Source organism: Dermacentor variabilis, chromosome 10 (genome assembly GCF_050947875.1).
Source record: "Dermacentor variabilis isolate Ectoservices chromosome 10, ASM5094787v1, whole genome shotgun sequence".
In the NCBI taxonomy this organism is placed as follows: domain Eukaryota; kingdom Metazoa; phylum Arthropoda; class Arachnida; order Ixodida; family Ixodidae; genus Dermacentor; species Dermacentor variabilis.
This window is the reverse complement of record NC_134577.1, coordinates 91000120-91021063: the sequence shown is the minus strand read 5'-3', so window position 1 is coordinate 91021063 and position 20944 is coordinate 91000120. Positions and strand designations below refer to the sequence as shown.

Genomic DNA, 20944 nt, shown 5'->3' with positions numbered 1-20944 from the left:
CCCTTTCCCTTGCCTCTCACCTCCCCCCGCCCATGTGCCTTGCACGCGAAATAAAATGGTGCGTTTTCGCCTCTCCTTCTTCGCGCACGCGAGATTGAGTCGCGATCATCAGCTGACCCTCGCAAGTCAGTTGTCAGCCTGTGTCGACATGGCAAAAGTATGTTTTATATGCCCGATTTTGAAAAAAACTGCTGCTGATTTCATCTGCTGTAGCCGATAGTCCGTTGTAGCATGGTCCATTAAAAGCAAACTTCGTTGCATTAATAAGATAGGTAGGACAAACTAAGGCTGAAATATTGTCCATTATATCCAAAAGTCTGTTGTACGCGGGTTCATTGTAGCGAGTGTAGACTGTATGTAAAAGGCGACAGGGCTGCGGCTCAGGTGTTGGTTGTGTGATTTACGCCAACAACTGTTATCACTTGTGCTGCGAAAACGGTTGCCCTGTTGCTTTCTAAGCGGCAGTACACCCAGCTGAATGCTATGGTCGTTTGTATGCGGAACGTTTGGGAGCACTGCAATCATGGTATGCAAATGGGCATGTCACGGGGTGTGTTCTTTTTTTATTTCGCAGGTAATTAATCTGGACTAATTATGTGGTTAAGGAGAATACAAAAATTAGTGTGACTTACCCCATACAATAACCTGCAACATGCATTTGGTCGCGTCGTCTTAGAGTGTATTGGCATATTATTAAACTCTGGCTAAAGTTAGTTGGGACAGCCTGTACATATGTATCAGTGAAACATTGAATCACAGGATCCGACAATGAAACAGGTCAAACAATAGAGGCACGTAGGAAGAATACCAAGATTTTACTGACGTTTCGGCCGGGACCTGACCTTCACTCGGACTGTAGCCAGTCCCCTGCAGAAACATTCATAACATTCTGGTATATTTCCTATGTGTTTCTATATAAATATATAGATAAATAAATAAATAAACAAATAAATAAATAAATAAATATAGTGCTTCTGCCTTCGTCAGAATGATCACTCTGTTGAAGGCAGGACCATCTGTCGCAGTGTTAGTAAAGTTTTCTGTCGTACGTGTGCCTTATATATATATATATATATATATATATATATATATATATATATATATATATATATATATATATATATATATATATATATATATACATACATATATGCACGAGAAGAAGGCAAACCGAGGGGCTCGAATCTTGTTAATCACGACCATAAAAAGTCAACAGACAATGAAGCCAAGGAAAGGATAGATGAAATCAGCTGCTGTGGTTGAAATGAAAATCTATAAAGGAAGGAAGAAAAGGAAATGAATGTAGATGAAAAGATAACGTGCCGCCGATGGGATCCGAACCTACAACCTCCGCATTGCGCGAGCGCTGCACTACCAATTGTGCTACGGCCACGACTATCAGTTTATATACATCAGTTTATGTATAATAAAGTGAAGCACAGGGTCAAAGGATTGCAGCAGTAGAGCTGGCAAAAAAGGCAGAAAGCACACAGGAAAAAAATTGCAGTTTCGCCCGAAAGGCGAAACATTAATTACAATAGCAAATTACTAAACAGTTATAAAAAGCGAGGTTAGCAGTCTTATGGGCCATATAATTTCTAGTAAATATTCTCTCGCTAAATAAATTGCCAAGCATGGTGCCGTGCGCACAGGCAAACACGAACACATCTACTTGATGACCTCGGAAATTCACTGTCAGAACAAAGGCATGATGAAGATGAGCAGCAGCGACAAGCAAACGCTTCCTGTTGCCTCTAGCTTTAATGTGTCCCCGAAGCTTGAGATGATGCACATTTCTACACTGGGTGGGCGCGAACAGAGAACACACAAAGCCACAGGCAATCTCTGCTCCCGAGCCATTGTACCCCGCTGCAAATTGATTCCAAAATGGGGCATGCGCAGGTACGCTCAAGCTTTCTCTAAAATTGAAACAAATTTTATGGGTGTTCTGCATGTAGGTATATTATCCTGAGTGTGTTTCGGGCATTTATTTTAATCTGGCAGTTCAATCAAGCACTTTGATAAATTGGCATTTTGGAAAGGCTTTTTCAAAAATAAACCTGGGGTTAAAGGGTTAAAGGCAAATGTGAACGCAAAGCAAGTAAGTCAAGCTGCAGCACAGAAAATCAGTCACCTTGCTTCCGTGATAATTTCAGGCACTTCAACAATATATCTTATGGTTTCACACCTAGTTACCTACAAAAAGTGGACAAAATGCACACGTCTTTGGTGTAACACAGCGCTAATAATGCACAAGCAAACGCATTAAAATGAACTGGTAACCTGAAAAAACCAAGTTGAATCTTCACTGAGTCATGAGCAGGTCGCTTTATGCTCAAGTGGCTCCTGAAACAGTATGCTATGCCAAGAATCTTAGTCTAACAAGGTTGGTTACCATCATGCAGTGTCTCAGGCAACTGCATGCAGCAGTACGACAATATCTGCTTTCCGGTTTTTGTTTATGCTACATCAACCTGTCAATTGCGATTAAATCATTAATAGAAAAACTGGACAGTTAAAATTGCCCTGCAGAAGCCACTTCTGGTAATAAAATCACATCAGTGCTTGTCGAGTGCATACCGCACTGCTACAGCTGACCTGCCGAGGAGGGGTGGGGGGGAGGGGGCCAGCCTTTCCTTAAAGAATACCCTGACTGTATGCACAGCTAATGGTCTCATTTTGTCCCATGGTAATTGTTGTTAACCCTGCTTGCAGTTTTTTCTGAAGCTGTGTGTGCTTGGCACTTTCCTAGCAGTAATGTCATACGCGTATCAGCATGCCATACTGTTTGTTGCAGGGCAGTACATTGATTCTCATCATTGCTGTAGGGCAATAGTGAACCCTCAAAGGTGTAAAAAATTTTAATAGTGCAGGCACTATGACTTTACTTTGTTTCAAGTGCTGTAAAACTGTGTACTTAGTGACAACCTAAAAATTCAGTACAAGCACCACTCACAAAATAAAGGAAAGCTTCATTTAAAAAAAAAATTACTGCAACTGTAGCCGCTAACAGATGCAATGCTAATTTTGCCCTGTGTCTAGACATCATATGTTGAAGTAAGAAGAAATAGGAGTGCCAGTGCATGACATTTCTATTGTAACACATAGTGCGAAAGAAAGAGAGCACCCTAATGACTGTACTAGAACAGTCCAGAAGCATTTCTTAAAGAAACAATCTAAAATGTGAACTGCTCGCATGGCTGATACTGCATAAGAAAGCCCCCAGAGTAATACTATAATCAAGACAAAGTCCATTGTAGTAATCACAGCATGTGGCTTTGCTCCTATGCAGGTGATCTCCATTGACCTGCGCACCAACCTGACCGAAGGCGTTGGGGTCTTTGCCCAGGAGGGCTATCAACCAAACACAAGTGCAGGTTTGTACTTAGTACTGTACATGCGGTGTATGAAGATTTTCTTAGAGTTATATTTCTGCACTGAGCTTTCCTTTATTTCTTTTCTTTTTTTTTGCTTCAGTAGGTAGTTGCAGTGCTTGGCTTCCTCCCTCCCTCCATTTTCCCCTTTCTCTTTTATTTCATTTGCGGTTGCACCTCATTATAACGAAGTTTCAGCTGACATGAACATACTCTCATTGTATTCTATATTTGTGGTAGATGTGCATGCTAATATCGGCAAAAAAAGAAAAAAAAAGTCATGGTTGAGTCTGTGGAAAGGAAATGCAAGTGTGATGCCTCTGATTGGTTGGCAAAAGCTCTCCTGTCAACTTTGATGGCACGTCAGTGGCCACTGTCCCGAAACGTGGCACATAGAGCTGGATTATAAACGCGCTTTGCACCATTAACAAATGCAGCTATGTGATCAGTGTGGTCCCACACGATAGACACATTGCCTTGTTGGCTGTTCACCATCCAAACCAAGCTGTTGGCCAAAATGTGTATGCATTTACAGAATGTGCAGCTTCGAATTGAACTTGCTGACTGCTTGACATTTTTGATAACAGAATACATATTTTCAGCTGTGGGCAAACCAATTCACTTTGCTGTGTAACTTTGCCGAGCCCCCCCAGCTGTAACTGATGTTGTCTCGGAACTTGCGCTTTTGGTTTTCATTACAAGCTGTAGAATTCTCACTGAAATAAAGCACATGACAAATTTGTTATATTGATCTTTTTTCTATATGAAAGTCCAACTGTATTTGGTCCAATTTTCCGGAAGTTTCCTGACACTTCGTTTCCTTTTCTTTGCACTAACTGGCACACTAACTATATCACATATCATACCATAATACTACCACATTGTCTGAAGCTGCATTGGGACACCAGCTGTAAATGTCCATTGAAGCAGACTTTCAGTGCTGCTGTTAACAGCTGCTACCCAGCCTGGCTTCAAGCTGTGCATAAGGTTACCATTGCAACAATGTATAATAGTGACGAGTCATAGCAATGCGCCGTAAAAAGAAGTCATTGCAAAGCCATGTTGGAGAACAGCTGCTGTCAATAGTGGGATTAAGGTTCTGGCTCAGCAGCTGTTTATTACTTTTGTTAGCAGTCTTGATAATTTCCATAGTTATTGGCCATGTTATGCCAGTTCTCATTTGATTGAAATCCAGAAGTATGCACCATCTGCAGCAATGCCAGACAAAGATGTTGCTGTCCTCACCAGTGGATGAAGAGTGTCGTCTGTAACAGTTACATTGACATGCAGCATGTGCCATATATTTTGCTCTGGCAATGTCAGATGGCATCTCCATTATTTTTACTGACACTGCAATTATAGTTTTTTGTTGAAGTGCGACAAATGTGGGCCAAGATGAACAATGATTAAAGGGGCTATGACACAACTATTGTCAGCATATCACTGTAACTGAGAGTAGAGGGGCCAGTGTGCTTATACACACAACAACTGTTAGACTCTCATTGTAAATTTTAACCTAGAATTTTATTTTTTGAATTGCTGCCTCTAAGCCCCTTGTACCAACAGCAATCGCCATTTCGACTTAGCTTGTGTGATGTCAAAAAGTGTGGGGCCACCACTGTGTCAAGTGCTCCGATACATTCCAAAAAACATCTGCATGTCACGCCAAAGTCTTCTTGCTTTGCAAGCTATGGAACCCAATGGCTCATAAAGGGCATCGCCGTTTCATTTCGTTTCCTTAAAGACCCCGTAGTAGGGGTATTATGTACATAAGGGGTGGGGATACAGCATATACAAACAAGTGCTATAATGCATTCAATTCTGTAAATAAAAAAGTTGTTACATATTGAACAAGATGTAACATCTTGTTGCATTGTGCTTGCAATTCTGTCACATGCGTGAGGAAAAAACAAGCCAGAAAATCGACACACATGCAAAACCAAAATCATGTGTATCCTGTGGACATTAACCACATGGGATGTACTTCATTTCGTCACCTGTCAGAGCTGCCCGACTGCCGTACAGTTCAACTGCGATATAAGAAACTTGAATTTTCTGTAGCATCGAATGCACTAAAATTTTGCTAGCTTATTGTGGGAGGTATGTGGTTTGACGTACAATGCATAATTCAAGCTAAAGAATTTGGTGTCATGGCCCCTTTAAAGATATGAAATTATGGCCTCCCAGATGTGTCTTTCGAACCAAAAATCTTCATAGGACACACCCCCCCCCCCCCCCCAAAAAAAAAAAGAAAGAAATTAAAATATTAGCTGCCTTCCATACTGCACAATCTCGCAAGGAGGAATGGGCTTTAGAAGGTAATGCCAGAATTAATGAGCACCGACGGTGGCCGTTGCCAGTTCTGTGAGCGAGATAAACGTCCTCAAGAGCCAGCCCACATAATCTATAGAGTCCCCACAAAGGCAGCACTGAGCACTCACGCCTCTTTTTGTCGTCTGCTAGCCAGAGAACTTCCAGAGAGCTGCCAGACCAAAAATTTGTCCTGGCAGGTTCTGGCAGCCCACGGGTAGCCAGAAGCGGAAAGAGGCCCAATATGTTGTTGCCATTTACTCTGTACGAAGCAAGCGCCTTACTGCGTCATATTAAACAAACGTCGTATTAAACAAGATGTACTGTAAGGTGTTGTCTCTGTGTTAAGCGCAAGGGCAGACGATCCAAAACCATTGCCAGAATAACCATTCATTAAAACATTGTCCTAAGCAGGCGCTTTTTCAAGTTAGTCCTAAGCACATTTAGTACATGTTCGTCTTATATGGCGTTAGTGTGAGCTTGTGGTTGGTATGATGGGTTGGAGGCTGCAGCTTGTTTGCCTGGCAATTGCTAGGGGAGGCAAGCAATGGCCGCTGCTCGACCGCTGGCATTCTGCACAGCAGCCCGGGCGGAGGAACTGGACTATGTCAAGATCCTCAACGGTGTCCTGCCACCAGAAATTCGCGTGCTGGCCTGGGCCCCCGTCGACCAAGCCTTCAGTGCGCGGTGTGTACTGGCATTTTTTGTTTGAAACAGGGTACGCACGATATGTAACAGAGCTTTTTTGCGAAGTGTTTGCAAGTGCATTAAAGAAACGCTAAAGGCAAATGTTAAGACAAGCTCAAGGGCTATCGATCAGTGTTCCAAGCTGCTGAAGGCGTCACTTTAACTGGAAACCTAGCTCTTGTTAGTGAGAGAGTGACACAAGTCTAGGACAGGATTGGTGCCATCACTATGATATATAAGGCACCAGCTAGTACGAAGCAGCACGTTTGTTTTTAAATTGGTAAGCTGTAGTCAGCCTCTGTTAATAAGCAATTGCATTAATTTCAGCATGAAATTAAACACAATTCGTCCAAGTTTACATAATTAAAAAAAAAAGGATTTGCTGATGCCACCTCTCCTAATTTCAGTCAGCACTATTTGGGGGATTGTGATGCCCTCTCTGTGCGGGCCCCTGACTCAAAGCAGGCAATAGTTCCTGGTCTCCAAAATTGGAAAAGCTGTCATTTATAGCGTGTGATTTGAATCGTGAAAGAATTGTATGACTCTTTCAGTTGTAGTTTTCCTTGCAGCTAAGACATCTGTTGCCATTAAACAAATGTTGCAAAGCTCTTGGAAGGGTACTTTAACAACCTTAGAGTCTGCCTTCAGTCTGTGTTACTTGATGGATACCAGCTTCTGCCAGAGGTGTGCTAGTCTTTTGGAGGTTGATTAGCCAGAGCATTTGTTACTCCCCGTAGCAGAGAAGCTTCTTAATAAGAAATCACCGGCTCAGAATGTCAGTACACACACAGCCAACAAAGAAAGGCAAGAAAACAAATATTTCGGATTGTTCTGTATACTTATAGTTTGACACATAACTTGAAGGTGATCCAGCAAGCAAAGTTAGGATTACTGTTTTCTGCACCTGGCAAACTGGCAAAATGACAAACAGAATTGCCAGTGGTAAAATATTGTGCAACAAGAAATGCTGTGCTGTATTTGTCGAATGCGATGAAGGCATTGTTTATCGCATATCCTTGACGTTGCGGCCGGTTCTTCATGTGTCAGTCGGGCTGATGCTTATATGATAAGCTGCGCAAGGATGCTAGCAATGTGAAAAAAAAAAGAAAACACAGGATAGTGGCTAGCCATAGATTGTAAGGATTGTAAATGTGAGGTTCTGTTCCATCAGTGCAAGGTAATTGCAAGAAAACAGAAGTGATTTGATGGGAGTGATTGCAGAGGCTTAGAACATTAACAACTTGCGTGGCATCAAGTGCACCGTCAACAAAAGAATTTACATTTCTGGGAGGCAACACTCCTGTGGATTAGATTATTCATACGGTGAACATGTTTGGTTTTCTACCTCGTGATGTGCGCAGTACCTGCTTTGCCATGTATATTAATGGTCATGAGTTTTCAAAGTAGAATTTGTGTAACATTAATGTCACAGGTGCGTCACTTGTGTGTGGCTGTAATCCCTGTCCTTAATATTAAGCGCTACATAATCTGTACTGCGTTTAGCATTTTTATAATCTTAAACCATTCTGACCGTTCTTGCTTCTAGCCTTCGCCACAAGAATGCAACAGAGCTGACTATCGATTAAAAATTCAGCAAATTATTTTTTACTGTCTTTATAACTTCTGCTGCCTCTGTCCTATCTCTGCCTCATAGTCATCTCTTGCCATATGTAACAATGTCATCTTCTAACGATGTCGTCTCAAGTGGCTTCTGATCATTGAAAGCATAATTATGCGATAACTCCTCATTAAAGGATAACCATTTTGCTCAAAAGACAGCAAGCAAATCAGAGTAGTTTGCAATGTGGTGGTGACTGCAGTCACTTGCATTTGCAGTTTCGACTGTCGCCAGCGGACCTACCGGTATTTCTTCCCTCGAGGCAGCCTGGATGTCCAGGTGAGGACCCCTTGCATATCTTTTGATCTCGCAGGCACCACAATGTCCATGGCTGATTTCAAAGCGGATCGTCGTCTCACCTATGGTTGTTGCAAGAGTTTTTACCAGCTCATCAGCTAAAAGCTTCTTGCTGCTACTGGCTGCTGTACTGTCTAGTGTTCCTTTAATCTTAAACCACTTTGACAGCCCTCATAAAGCTTCAGGCTCATAATTCTCAAGCACAACATCCAGAGCTTTAGTTAAGAAGTGACTCGAAACGCAACCAAGATAAATGCAAATGGCGTAGCTAAAGTATGTTACACACGCTTAATGTGATGACAGTGACTTTTAGTTTCCAAAAGTTTACAAAACTGTTTTATTTTGGCAAAATAAAATTAATATTGTTGTCTTGTATGGTTTTCTTTTCCTTTTTTTGTTTAATTTGCCTTAAAGGCCCGTTGGGACATTACATATGGGGGGAGTTCAATAATTCGGACATATGCAAAAATTGAGCAAGCAACAAAGGTCGAAATGCAAAACTACGAAATTGAGACAAGGATGCAAAGAAAAAGAAAAATGTATACATTTTCAGCAGAACTAACCACATTACAAGGGGGAATACTTAAAATGTGTGATGCAAAATGCATTCTATATAACAAGATTACTAGCTAAGAAAAAAAAAATTCGCATGACTGGCTTGAAGTGTCAGTCAGTAATTTTGGCAATATGTTAAGGTAAATTGTCCTGCCCTTAATGGCCAAATGCAGGAAAGAAATTTGGAGAGAGTCAGTGTGTAAAAAAGGAGCTTCTACTTTGTTTTATGATCAATCTAAGGAAATATCCGATTAGCAGGTAAATTAGAGCTGCAGAATAGTTGGTGGTTTGTGATAAATTTTGTGAGAAAATGTTAAGCGAGAAGCCTGTCTTCTCTAGTGAGATAATGTCAAGGCTGTGTTTAATTGCAAATACACTTAAATATGACAGGTACAACGCAGTGAGAAAGCAAGCGGCTTTATTTTTGTAATGGCTATAATCTCTTAATAAGATAAGATTGATGAGGACTCCAGATTATTGAGGCATACTCAAGCTGTGAACATACAGTGGTCATGTAGTTTAGTAGTTTTATATCTTTGCTAGCTTTGCACAAAGAACAATGGATGAAGCCAAGTGTCTTGTAAGCTTTTGTCAAAGTACAGTCAACATGTAGGTTCCATGATAGTTGAGGGGTTAAAATTATGCCTTCGCTATTTAAAGGACTTTATGGGCTCAGTCACATCATCACCAATTTTATAATGATATGCTGTTATGCTATTGCGAACAGTAGACTGCATGAGTTTACTTTTAATGGTGTTAATAGACGTCTGTCATCGAGTACACCAGCTTTCTATTTGTGTTAGGCCATTCTGTAATTCATTACAGTCACTTATGTCTCTCACATTACGATAAGTAATGCAGTCATCAGCAAATAATCTCAATAATGTAACGCCCACGTGGATGTTGTTTATGAAGATAAGAAATAATGTAGCTCCTAAAACAGATCCTTGAGGGACCCCTGACCTAACAACTTAGAAGGGCGAATAGAAATTGTTAATTGTTACAGCTTGTCATCTGTTAAACAAATATTCTTGAACCCATGAGATGACTATGTATGATAAATAAATAAATAAATAAATAAATAAATAAATAAATAAATATTCTTGAACCCATGAGCTCACTATGTATGAAACGCTTATGAGCTACACGATCAAATGCCTTTGCTAGAACAATAAAGAGGCCATCAATTTGTTGATATTTGTGTAAGCCATTGTGGAGGTCATTGGTTAATTCAAAAAGCTGCGTTTCACAAGATTGACCACATTGAAGCCATGCTGACTTAAAGAAAAAGAAAGGAATTCCATTATCAACTAAATATAATGCATAATTTGGAAAGATAGGACATGTTCAAGAACATTTCAAACAGTACATTTGAGTGATATGGGCCTGTAGTTAGTCATTAGATCCTTATCACATGATTTGTATATGGGAACCACATAAGCATCTTTGCAGTCATGAGCTATTACACTAGTATCGAATTATTACTAAAAGATTTTTGCTAAAAGGATGAAATGCTTAGTTAGGTTTAAGGCGATGAGCAAAATGTGAACAAGGTGAATGCAGGAGCCAACGTTTCGACAAGTGGACTTGTCTTCTTCAATGAATTGCCTTGAAGAAGACAAGTCCACTTGTCGAAATGTTGGCTCCTGCATTCACCTTGTTCCTTGTTCACGTTTTGCTCATCGTCTTGAATTTCCATCTCCCGCATTCCCCGTCTTTTCTTTAGTTAGGTTTAGTAGCTTTGTACTAGTAATCTTATCTGGCTCAGAACTTGAAAATGATGTCAAAAGTTTGATAGCCCTAAGAATGCCATCAGAATTTATAACTAAGCTAGGCATGGTGTACACAGTGTTTTCACATGTGTCAAGCACTGTTGAAGGCTGTTTGTCCTCAAAGACTATGAAAAAATGAATTGGTGCAACATATTGGCATCATCAAGAGGCAAATCATTATCTGAAGTTAAAACAGGCAGTTCCTTGCAGCTGCAGGAGAAACTTTCCACAATTTCGTGGGGTTTGTCTTGAAGAAAAGGGGCATGTCGATGCTGAAGAACATATATTTAGCTGCCTTCATTCCCTTGTGAAATCTAGATAGCCAGACCAATCAACTTCGTCTTTACTGCATAGTGTCTTCGAATACAAATGTTCTTTTTTGTTTAGGCGTCCCCTGATGTCTCAACTTAACCACTGTTTATCACCAGTCTGGTAAAAACATGTTTTTGGAATATATTTATCCTGCAGCCCTAGCAGCAGATAAAAAAAAACTACCCAGTTCTTGTTGTCCTATCCAATACCACTATCCAGCTCTCATTTCGTCTGTATTTTTGGTTTGTGATTGTTTAGTTTGCACTTCCTGAAAATAGTTTTTCATTAGTTGTAGATGTACAACATGCTTGTGGTATCATCTCACTGTTGTTGTTTTTTTTCTCTAAGAGGGTTTTGGTAAAATATCAGCTCTAGCGCTGTTTCGTTTCCTATGTACGGCACTCTAATATGTAATTATTTGCTTTGTTTCTTGTGGAAAGCTTTTTGTGTTCTGTAAGGTTGCATTTGCTCTTGTGCATAGGTGCATAGTGCCATGGATAGATGAAATGTAAAAAAAAGCTTAGGGCCAACTAGAATGCATTCCTTTCTTTCCCCTTTCACCATTTAATGTTACTTCAACATGATTTCAGCTTTTAAACTTAGTTGGGTACCTACGCCACCTTAGGCACTACACACATAGCAATACAAGGTCATACTTCCTGACTTATTGCTCTCAGAAAGTATTCTATTCCATAATTTCTCGCTCCTGCTTCATTCGGGGCTGATAGTAACAGAATGACGAATGTGAACTAGCTTCTTCTGCGAGGCTGGCCATCAGTGCATGCAACAAATCTGCATAGATCAGTAAGAAGATGAAGTGTCACCTATTGAAAGTGTGCGCCTGTGTGTGTGTTTGTGTGCAGAGGATGCAAGAGGCGGCAGCACTCTTAGTGGGCGAGCACGACTTCCGGAACCTGTGCAAGATGGACGTAGCCAATGGCGTAACTAACTACATGCGGCGCATCCTCCATACCAGAATCTTCCGCTGGCCACCGCCAAGGCCTTTACCCACTGCCTCACCAACTGTCTCGCCAGCTGGGTAAGGAAGCCCAGAGTGACCGCGCAATGACCTGTGCTCTGATTCCAACAGCACTGAAAGATTTCATGCTTAACACTGCTCAAATTCGCTCAAGTTTCATGGCAAGATCAAATTTTCACATTATTTCAGTTGGCAAGTGTAATAGCAGTTGAATGGGAGTACAAGTGTGCAGCTGTACTTCTACTGAGAGCCATCTGCAGTACTACTCTGTACGGAATCTCTCCTTTTGGGGAATATAGTTGGGGTGAGGTGTTCCAAATGACTGTGGAGTTAGTTTCGTTGTTGAAACGTAAAAGTAATTTGTCAGTGACTTGCTCCATAGATCACCAGGATAGAAGTGTGCTAATTAGTAATTAATCAACACCAACAAACCAGCACAAAGAGAACGGACAAAGGGAAGACACACAGTCACACACTTACATGCTGACAACTTCACTTTTTGGGCATGTGTATACCAGGCATGTGTTCTATATAGTGCATTTATTTATTTTAGTGCACAGAAACAGCACAATGAATGTCGGAGAGCAAAATACATTCTGTTGTCAGGAGCTAGGTGGGTCAGCATGCCATCTGTTCCCATCACCAATAAATAGCAGTACTTTGACATAAACTGATTTTGTTTGTTGTCAGCTTGAATGATATTGTCGCAGCCCGTTAGAACAAAAGAAAACATGCAGTTAAGAAAAATGGACTCTTCGCAGGGGAGAATGATAGTCAGCTTACTGTCTCCGTCTCAGCACATGTCCGGCTGATGCCAGCTATCACCACCTAGCTTCTTTCTCTTCTTCTTAAGAAACACAGCTCACAAGTAGCAATATGATTGTCACACTCCACCTGGGTTTCTTCTGTTGTTGGTCTTTGTATTTTGGTTTAGTATTTCATGTCTGTGGGAGCAAATGAAAAGGCTTTAAGTTGGGCCTGGTGCGCAGATCAACCATTCTGTTCATTTCTTTTCTGTTCATGCTTGTCACGCTGCTACCCCAGTCTTCATGCTTAGCCTCTGTTCATGGCGAAGCAGCGCTGGTGTACCAAGAATTTTTTGTCTCGTCAATGTGCCATTGTCCTATTCTTGCAGAGAGGACGGCTCTTGCACTGCCGCATCACACGGGGACGGCTTCACAGAAGACAGCTATGACCTGCTGTGCCTGGAGATAGTGGGCCAGGCCTTCCTCTGGCACCAGGTGCGATGCATCGTGGCTGTGCTGCTGCTCGTTGGTCAGCGGCTCGAAGAACCACAGGTGAGCACGCAGTGCCCATCTTGGGCCTAGTTGATGCTTCCTTTGGGTTAACGGTCCATCAGGCGTAACTTAAAGGACCCCTCACCATGTTCGGGCGTAACAAGAAAATAAGCATAGTATAGTATAGGTCACGTGATGATGGTCATGTCTGCAGTATCTACAGCTGTGTATGCTGCACAAACAGCTGAAAACATAAACAGCAACTCACACGATCTCATGGCTCAAGGGTGTCATGGCATTGTTGGCTCACTCCAGGCACTCGAGTCTGTTGCCTGAAACCTGCTAACCCCTTACACCTCCCCTCCTCCCCAAAAGAAGGTGTGTGGGGGAGGGGGGCGGAGAGATAGTCCACTCCCAAGAATGGCCTATACCATAAGAACATTAGGTCATGCTTAACTGGCAGTTGGTATGCTAAGCAACAAATTCATTCGTGATGTGCCCTAATATGCGGGGTAAAAAATTTAATATTAATCTAGAACATACGTACGGGATGTTCCATAGCCAATGATATAAGTTTCGGACGAAATAAATTAAAATATATAAAGCAGTAAAGCAGTACTTTAGTCGAACCGCTTGATAGAACTTTGATTTTGGCATGAAAAATTGACTTTTTAAAATTTTGATAAGACCTTCCACATATTAATGAACACACAGCACTAGTTTGTGTATGGAGAGCCAAGTATTTGAAGTTGCCAGTGTTTTCAGCTGGAGCACTTGTTTTACCCATAGGTCATATCGGAGCTGTTGGACGTTGCCAAAAACCCTCGCAAGCCACAGTATGCCATGGCAGCAGGTGAGCCCAGTAACCGTTAGCCTTCCTTACTTGCGGTCTTACAGGAAGCACTGCTTGAAGTGGGCTCAGTATCATCATCCCCAGGCCCAGTCTAGCCTAGCACAAGAATAATTTTCTGGAAAACTAGAAAAGTTAGTGGAAAATTATGTGACCAATACAGTCGCCTTCCATTAAATTGACCCCTACAGGACTGAAAAAATTTATTGAAGAATTATTCGGCGGGTTGAATTAAATAAGATGCAGAAAAAAATACCAGAACACACCACTGATTCATATAGTAGTATATTTGCCAGATTCTAACACGCCCCAAAATCAAATGCGCAACCACTGTCTGTGTGTCCGAAGTAGAAAGCTAACATTGAAGCGGCAATAAAGGCCCTAAACCAACCAGAAATGTAATTTGCACCCAATTTTGTAGTAAAGAAAATGAGAAAGTGCTAATATGTGTTGCACAATGGCAGCCGATTTTCTCAAGTCAACTTTGCCACACGGTTTTAAACTCGGCTTTGCCGTAATACAGCTATGTTTTGCGGTAAAGCATATAAATGCTGCGAACGCATTTTGGTTTCGTATTTGATTGCACGAAGCAAGCAATTTTCTTGAGGAAAAAAGAAGTGCATTGGAAACGAGGTAAACACCTATCATAATCAGACATTATGAGCTGCTGTTATTGCTTGAAAATCTTCCTAGGGGAAGCCAAATATAGGCGCTTTCAACGGTACATTTTCCTATGTGTGTACATGTGAATTTATTTTCCATTAAGCTCCACTGAGATGGATGCTGACACTAAAGGGGTCGCTATTGAGGTCGCCATAGGGGTCAGGCACATGCATGCTGACTGGTCAGGTTCAAATTATCTGGTGAAGGCCAATTTGAGGATAGAAATAACGAAACATCAAACTAGTGAGATTCAAACGAACTAAGAAAATGAATTAATCGGAGCTGAGAACAGAAGTCCACCGTACTATTATTGTGCACTGAATAATTTCAAAGGTATCATGTTCTTTATTGTCTCTTGTCCTGCTTTCTGAATACAGTATTTGCATCCATAAGCTATGATGTAGGGAGAGGGAAAAAAAGGGAAGAGGGGTTGCGGATGCCATAGCTGCCTCACAGCACGGCAAAACTGTGAAGGCAATGGGATGGCTGAAACAGACAAAACAATGCCTTGCCTTGTTGTCTGGTCCATTTTACCTGTCCTGTCATGTGCGCTTCTTCGTCACGATTAATGTAAACCAACTAGCCCAACCCTATTGCCCCACAGCATTATGTTATGTTACATTATGAACAATGTTACTGAAAGGCAGGCATGCGAAATGGACACAGTTAAGAACAAACAAGACAACACAGATGTCAACTGTCAATTGAAGGGTTGCACACTGGTGGAAAAGAAGGAAGTACATTGCTTAAGGGAATGCAGCATCACTCCATCAGTCATGAACATGTGCAGGCACTGGTGAAAGATAACTGTTTAGGCATGACAGCAGGTAAGCCCACTAACCATTAACCTTCATTTCTTGCTTAATTTTCTTTGACCCCTTACTCTAGCACAGGGTAGCCAGCTGGTCTATACACTGGCTAACCTCCCTTTTTTCCTCCCTCTCTTCCTTCCTTCTTAGGCATGACAATTCCTCTTTATGCAAGATAATTGAGGGCTGACTTACGCACATGCTACCGCTATTAATGATGTTTTGTGCCTTGACCACAAGGCACACTTCTTATGTCTCAACAGAGATACTATATTGTCTGCGAATTTACGAGTAGACGAAAGGTTATACAGTGTTCCACCGGTCAAGAAATGCTTATGCTGAGTTAATCTGCACTAGGTTTAATGCCCTGTTTGTGCCCTATAAAAGCCAACCGCGGGTAAAAGAAACTTTATAAACTGCTACCGCTTGTCTCTTTGCAGTTCAACTGACCTTTCTTTGCATGGCGACAGATATCTTTCCTCCCTTATTGTCAGTAGTAAACACAATGTTGGCCCTGTACCGACTTCCAACTTAAGTCTATGTGACAGAGAGCGTATGTTACATACACTAACAACTCTCTTCTTATCTGAATGCTTTATACAGCCATGTGTGGACCGGAAGACACGATGTACCTTTTCATGTGTTCGAAAACAAAGGCAATGCAACAAGACAAAAACCAACTTCTAATAAACATGTGACCTGCCTACTGAAGCTGATGCTCGTCTTGTGCACATATGACTTGCTGAGGGCAGATTTACAGCACGACGTGGCTACTATACAATTTTTTTACAAGTTGTCTTTTCTCATGCTGTTGCATCACTTTTTTTTTTAATCAAGAACATGAAGTCTATTGCAAATGTAACTTTCACTCATTATCAATTTTACCGTTCAATAAAAACAAGAACTTAAATTTCTCCCTATGTTTTTATTGGCATCATGTTATTCTTACTAAGAATTGGCCACCCCGGTTTCCCCTCCGATTCCTTGTGCCCATTGATGAAGCAGGCCTCCTCCCAGTTTCACTGTCAAAGCACGTGTGTGTGTGCCTGTGATGTGCAGAGCTCCCTCTGGTGCTGTACGACTGCCAGTTTGAGGGACTCGAGTGGCAGCAGAGCGCCGCTGAGGCAGAGGCCGTTGCCACGCACCTGCAGGCACTTTGGACGCAATCCCGAATCAAGTAGGTCTATCCGATGTGGGATTCTCACACCCATGCTCTTGGGACAAAGGAACGACAACACAGTAGTGCAAACAATCAGCACCTTTCATAGATCAATGCCTGCCAGCCGAGTTGCTATCCACAAAACATGCCGATGGGTGCGCGACAAATCTAGAAGTCCGACTCACCGCGACCGTATAACGAGCAAATATGTTCGCCCCATGCTGGATCCCATTGTCGTTCCCGACCCACAGAGAAAGCGTGTTCTCCCTTGCGCCCCCAAGTAACCCTGCCGTGAGGCGGCGTTAGCAGCGCAACACTCGCGCCACCTCTCGTATTGGGCTTCAACCACGCCGACCGCCGCGGGTCCCAGGCCACGCGGCGAAACCGCACTGCAGGAGACGGAAGCTTTACGGGAAAAACAACATATCAGGGGACGCGTGAGAGTCGCGCATCCCGCCGCACTGCAGGAGACGGAAGCTTTACGGGAAAAACAACATATGAGGGGACGCGTGAGAGTCGCGCATCCCCACACCTATTAATGCATTAGCATTAGGAGTGTCTGTGCGAAAAAAAGTGCATGTGCGTGAAATGTGGGAAACTGGTCATATGGTAGAGGTAGAGAGGGGACGGGAGAGCTTAGAAGCATGTGCGTGTGCCTGTGTACACACATCTATATGTATATCATCATCATCATCATCATCATCAGTCTATTTTGTGTCCACTGGAGGACAAAGGCCTCTCCCTGCGATCTCCAATTACCCCTGTCCTGCACCAACTGATTCCAACTAGCACCTGCGAATTTCCTAATTTCATCGCACCACCTAGTCTCCTGCCTTCCTCTACAGCACTTCGTTTCTCTTGGTACCCATTCTGTAGCCCTAATGGTCCGATGGTTATCTAACCTGCACATTACATGACCTGCCCAGCAACATTTTTTTCTCTTAACCCTTTGAGACGCTGTCTACACAATTGTGCACAGCAGGAGAGCTCATCAATAGCAAAGCACTGGTGAAAGTAATGGTATTTAAAATGTGTTTCCTACAGCTTGAAACACTTATTATTGAAACTGTGCTGCAATTTTGAATAACATGCAGAATGTTTTAGCAAAATGAGTGGAAAGATAGACGGCTGGGTGTTTTTACTCTGTGTCAGTATGTTGTATGTAGCGGACTCACTGCTTTCATTGTTTTTCACAAAGTCATGCACCAGGCATAATTTTCAAGTGGCTGGATAAGTGCTTTTCAAGCTTTTAAAAACGCGAAATAGTATATGTCCTTTCATTTTGTGTTCCTGTAGCGAGTTTTCGCATGGAGTCGAAATTTTGTAAACTTAACAAAACTCGCTAAACAATTTAAATTCTTAATCTTTTCTGCAGCTGTACACTTTCTATGATTCTGAAGATGCAAGAGATGTGGTGAAAGCAACTTTTCAATCAACGGGGTAAAGTAGCGTCTGAAAGGGTTAATATCAACTAGAATATCAGCCATACCCATTTGCTCTCTGATCCAAACCCCTCTCTTTCTGTCTCTTCAATTCGGTCAGTTCGCTCACTCCTGCTACCGCACTTCCCCACTCCAGCGTTTTGATAAAGAGCTTCCGTGGTCATTACGTGAAACGTGTTCATGTTTGCTTGTGTACGCGTGACACCATGCTTGTTAATTTAGTTACTAAGCAAATGTTTAAAAGATTGTATGGCCACTAAAACTACTATTCTTACTTTTCTTATAGCTGTCTACTAATTTGCTGTCGTAATCGATGCTTTGCCGTTTGAGCAAAACTGCGACTTCTTTATTTGTTGCAACTTTATTGTATTGGGAGTAAATCTTTGTTTTTCCAAATGAGAGAAAGTTGTATTCCTTTTTGAATGAATTAGGTGTGCGGTGCTGTAAAGGACTTTTTCTTTTTTACAGGTAGCGACAAAAGAGTGCGTGTTACAATTGAGTACATACAATAACATCTCTTGAATATTTGTAAGTGTCAGCCTTACCATCAGCAGAGTGTTGATGAGCCAGAAAATACACAAGAACGAAAGATGGGATTGAAGTTGCTTGCATGTTGCCATGAATCACCGTGCATTCACTGAAATAGTGGCTACACTGCTGTGCAGGAGTGCACTGTTGGAGAGCATGCTGAGCACTCTGCCAGACGTTCGGAGCCAGCCCCGCTGCCTCCTGCCCCGCATCGCACGGAGCCACAAGCTGCTGCTTGAAAGGCCATTATGTGGTGCGTTGTCATTTTCCTTTCCATGCCACTTTGTGTCAAGGCATCATGCTGTCGTTCCACATTGCACTAGAATGGCAATTCTCAAACTTTTAGGCTTCACGGACCTCCCTGCCAGGCAACATTTTATATTCTTTACTTACTGTGGGAAAAGTGGCCCTTTCCTGAAGGCCTTTGTTTTCGGGGGTGCGGCAAGTGGTATAGGTGATAGCAAGTCATACGTTTCCTTTGGTATTTGATCTGTGCTGCTCTTCTTACTTATTCCTATGTTCTTTTTTCATTTTGAGGTATGCACTCCCAAACCTCGGTATAACAAATACTGATATAATGAATTACTGGATATAACAAAGTAAATACAAGATTTGATTGGCCATGCTTTATGTCAATGAAGCTTCTCCTGCTATAAAGAAACTGCAGGATCCGAGAGAGACAATGATTTGTTTAAAAGATGGCTCTAGGCCTTATTTGGGGAAAGCGCTTGTCTTCCCACTTTTTGCCATCCTTTTAACAAGATGAAGCACCAACTAGCCCGATCTTGTACCTTACTGCAGCTTGTTTGGGGAAGTGGGTGAAGGGAAAAGAGCCAAGTATGGCTCACTATGGAAGCTTCGCACGCGTAGTTCCATGGCGAGTTGAGTGTCTCTTTGACGTTAGCCCATGGTCAGACCCAGTACTCAAACGATCTCACATTCTTAGGCCAATACATATCCCGGAATGTCTTTAGTGCTGTGATTATGTCATATTGAGCATAGCGAAGCATTATCTTTTGCATGTGGCTTAAGATACGTGTTCTCGTAGCAAAAATGTCAAATACATTAGCCATCTGAATTTTCATACATCTTGTTTTTTGGAGCTGTGCAATTAGTTGGACTTCAGTGGCAATGTCATTTACCCCTAGGTTTATGGGTACTGGCGGCTACCCAGAATGTCTTTGAGATTATTGTGCTGATGGAAAGATGGTGACTCGCATTGATAGGAACAAACATACCTCTACCCCTTAAATAAGAAATTATATCTTTTACTTATGCAAAAATTGACATTGGGCATTCCTGCAGTGAAACTTGCTACGTCATTGCAGCTGAAAAGTTGCTTTGTTCAGATTAGCAAACATTTTTCCAGGAAAGCTACTTGGTATTTCATAAAAGCAAGGTGGATTTCTTTTATCAGACACATTTTTCTATCTTGTGTAAAAATTTTGTTGAGAATGAAAAAAAAAAAGTAATTGAACCATCTGGTTTGTTCTTACCTGAGCGTGCCCTTTAACAATCTGGCATGCGTTAGGTTTGGACACACACAACTTCCCTACTTTGAACCAATTGGAATCTGGGTAAATATTGTATACAGAGCAAGCATTAGTGAGCAAAGCTAGAATTCAGCAATTCGTTGCTTGAATGTCGTTTTTCATGTTGGCACTCCCCGTGCATATTGCCGCCATGGAGCACCTGTACGAAGGCTCAAGCTTGCATTTACTTTTTCAGGGAGCCTGGAAGAACGCATGGCGTCACATGCCAAGCGGCGGAAAATTTGCGCTGATGACCAGGAAGACATGGTGGAATAAAACAGCGTGTACAATGAACTGTGCTTCAAAGGTCACTCCTTGTCGTCGTCGTGCATTCATTCGCCCAGCCTTCAAGGGGCCCTGCAACAAATCTCCTTCAAACCCGAGAGGCACCGAAGTGCAGTTTTATAAAATATAGTGCTGAGAAACTTATTTAAAAGGGGAATAATATGAAGAGAGATTAAAGAGCGCATTTTTTACTTTCCTCATTTCCCTGAAACTATTAATTTTGGCCAGGGTGGCACCAATAGTGCCCCGTCCATACCTACCATCCTGTGAAATTTATACATTCGTTAAAATCTCGCGTACACAACAAGGCTCATAGCTCAGATTTAAGTTTGCTCCGAGCACACATTTTGTAATACCCTACATACACACCTTATTACGATGATTTACCTTTAGATGCAGCACGCAAGCAGCACCAAAGCGGAGACTGACAACATTCTTTCCTCATCAGTGACTTTATCATCAACTCTGCTGCAGCTGATTTCAACTGCTTCAGGAACTTGCCTGAATAAACTCGCTTGAAGCAGGTGCCTGTCT

At 42.0% G+C, this 20944-nt stretch overlaps 1 protein-coding gene across 4 annotated transcripts in view; it reads left to right on the top strand.

Annotated features, from left to right (window-relative positions):
- Positions 1-20419, top strand: part of LOC142560814 (tRNA pseudouridine(38/39) synthase) — a 28461-nt gene extending 8042 nt beyond the window's left edge. For 2 of the 4 annotated variants that reach the window (XM_075673183.1, XM_075673180.1), the window contains exons 4-12: positions 3293-3377; positions 6266-6371; positions 8208-8268; positions 11789-11964; positions 13040-13202; positions 13932-13995; positions 16524-16641; positions 18731-18846; positions 20322-20419. In XM_075673183.1, coding sequence (XP_075529298.1) covers positions 3293-3377; positions 6266-6371; positions 8208-8268; positions 11789-11964; positions 13040-13202; positions 13932-13995; positions 16524-16641; positions 18731-18846; positions 20322-20401 — 969 coding nt within the window. In that variant the 3' untranslated portion in view covers positions 20402-20419. Of the gene's footprint in view, positions 1-3292; positions 3378-6265; positions 6372-8207; positions 8269-11788; positions 11965-13039; positions 13203-13931; positions 13996-16523; positions 16642-18711; positions 18847-20321 lie in introns of all 4 variants that reach the window. The other 2 variants (XM_075673181.1, XM_075673182.1) reach the window with 2 other exon arrangements.
- The last annotated feature ends 525 nt before the right edge of the window (positions 20420-20944 follow it).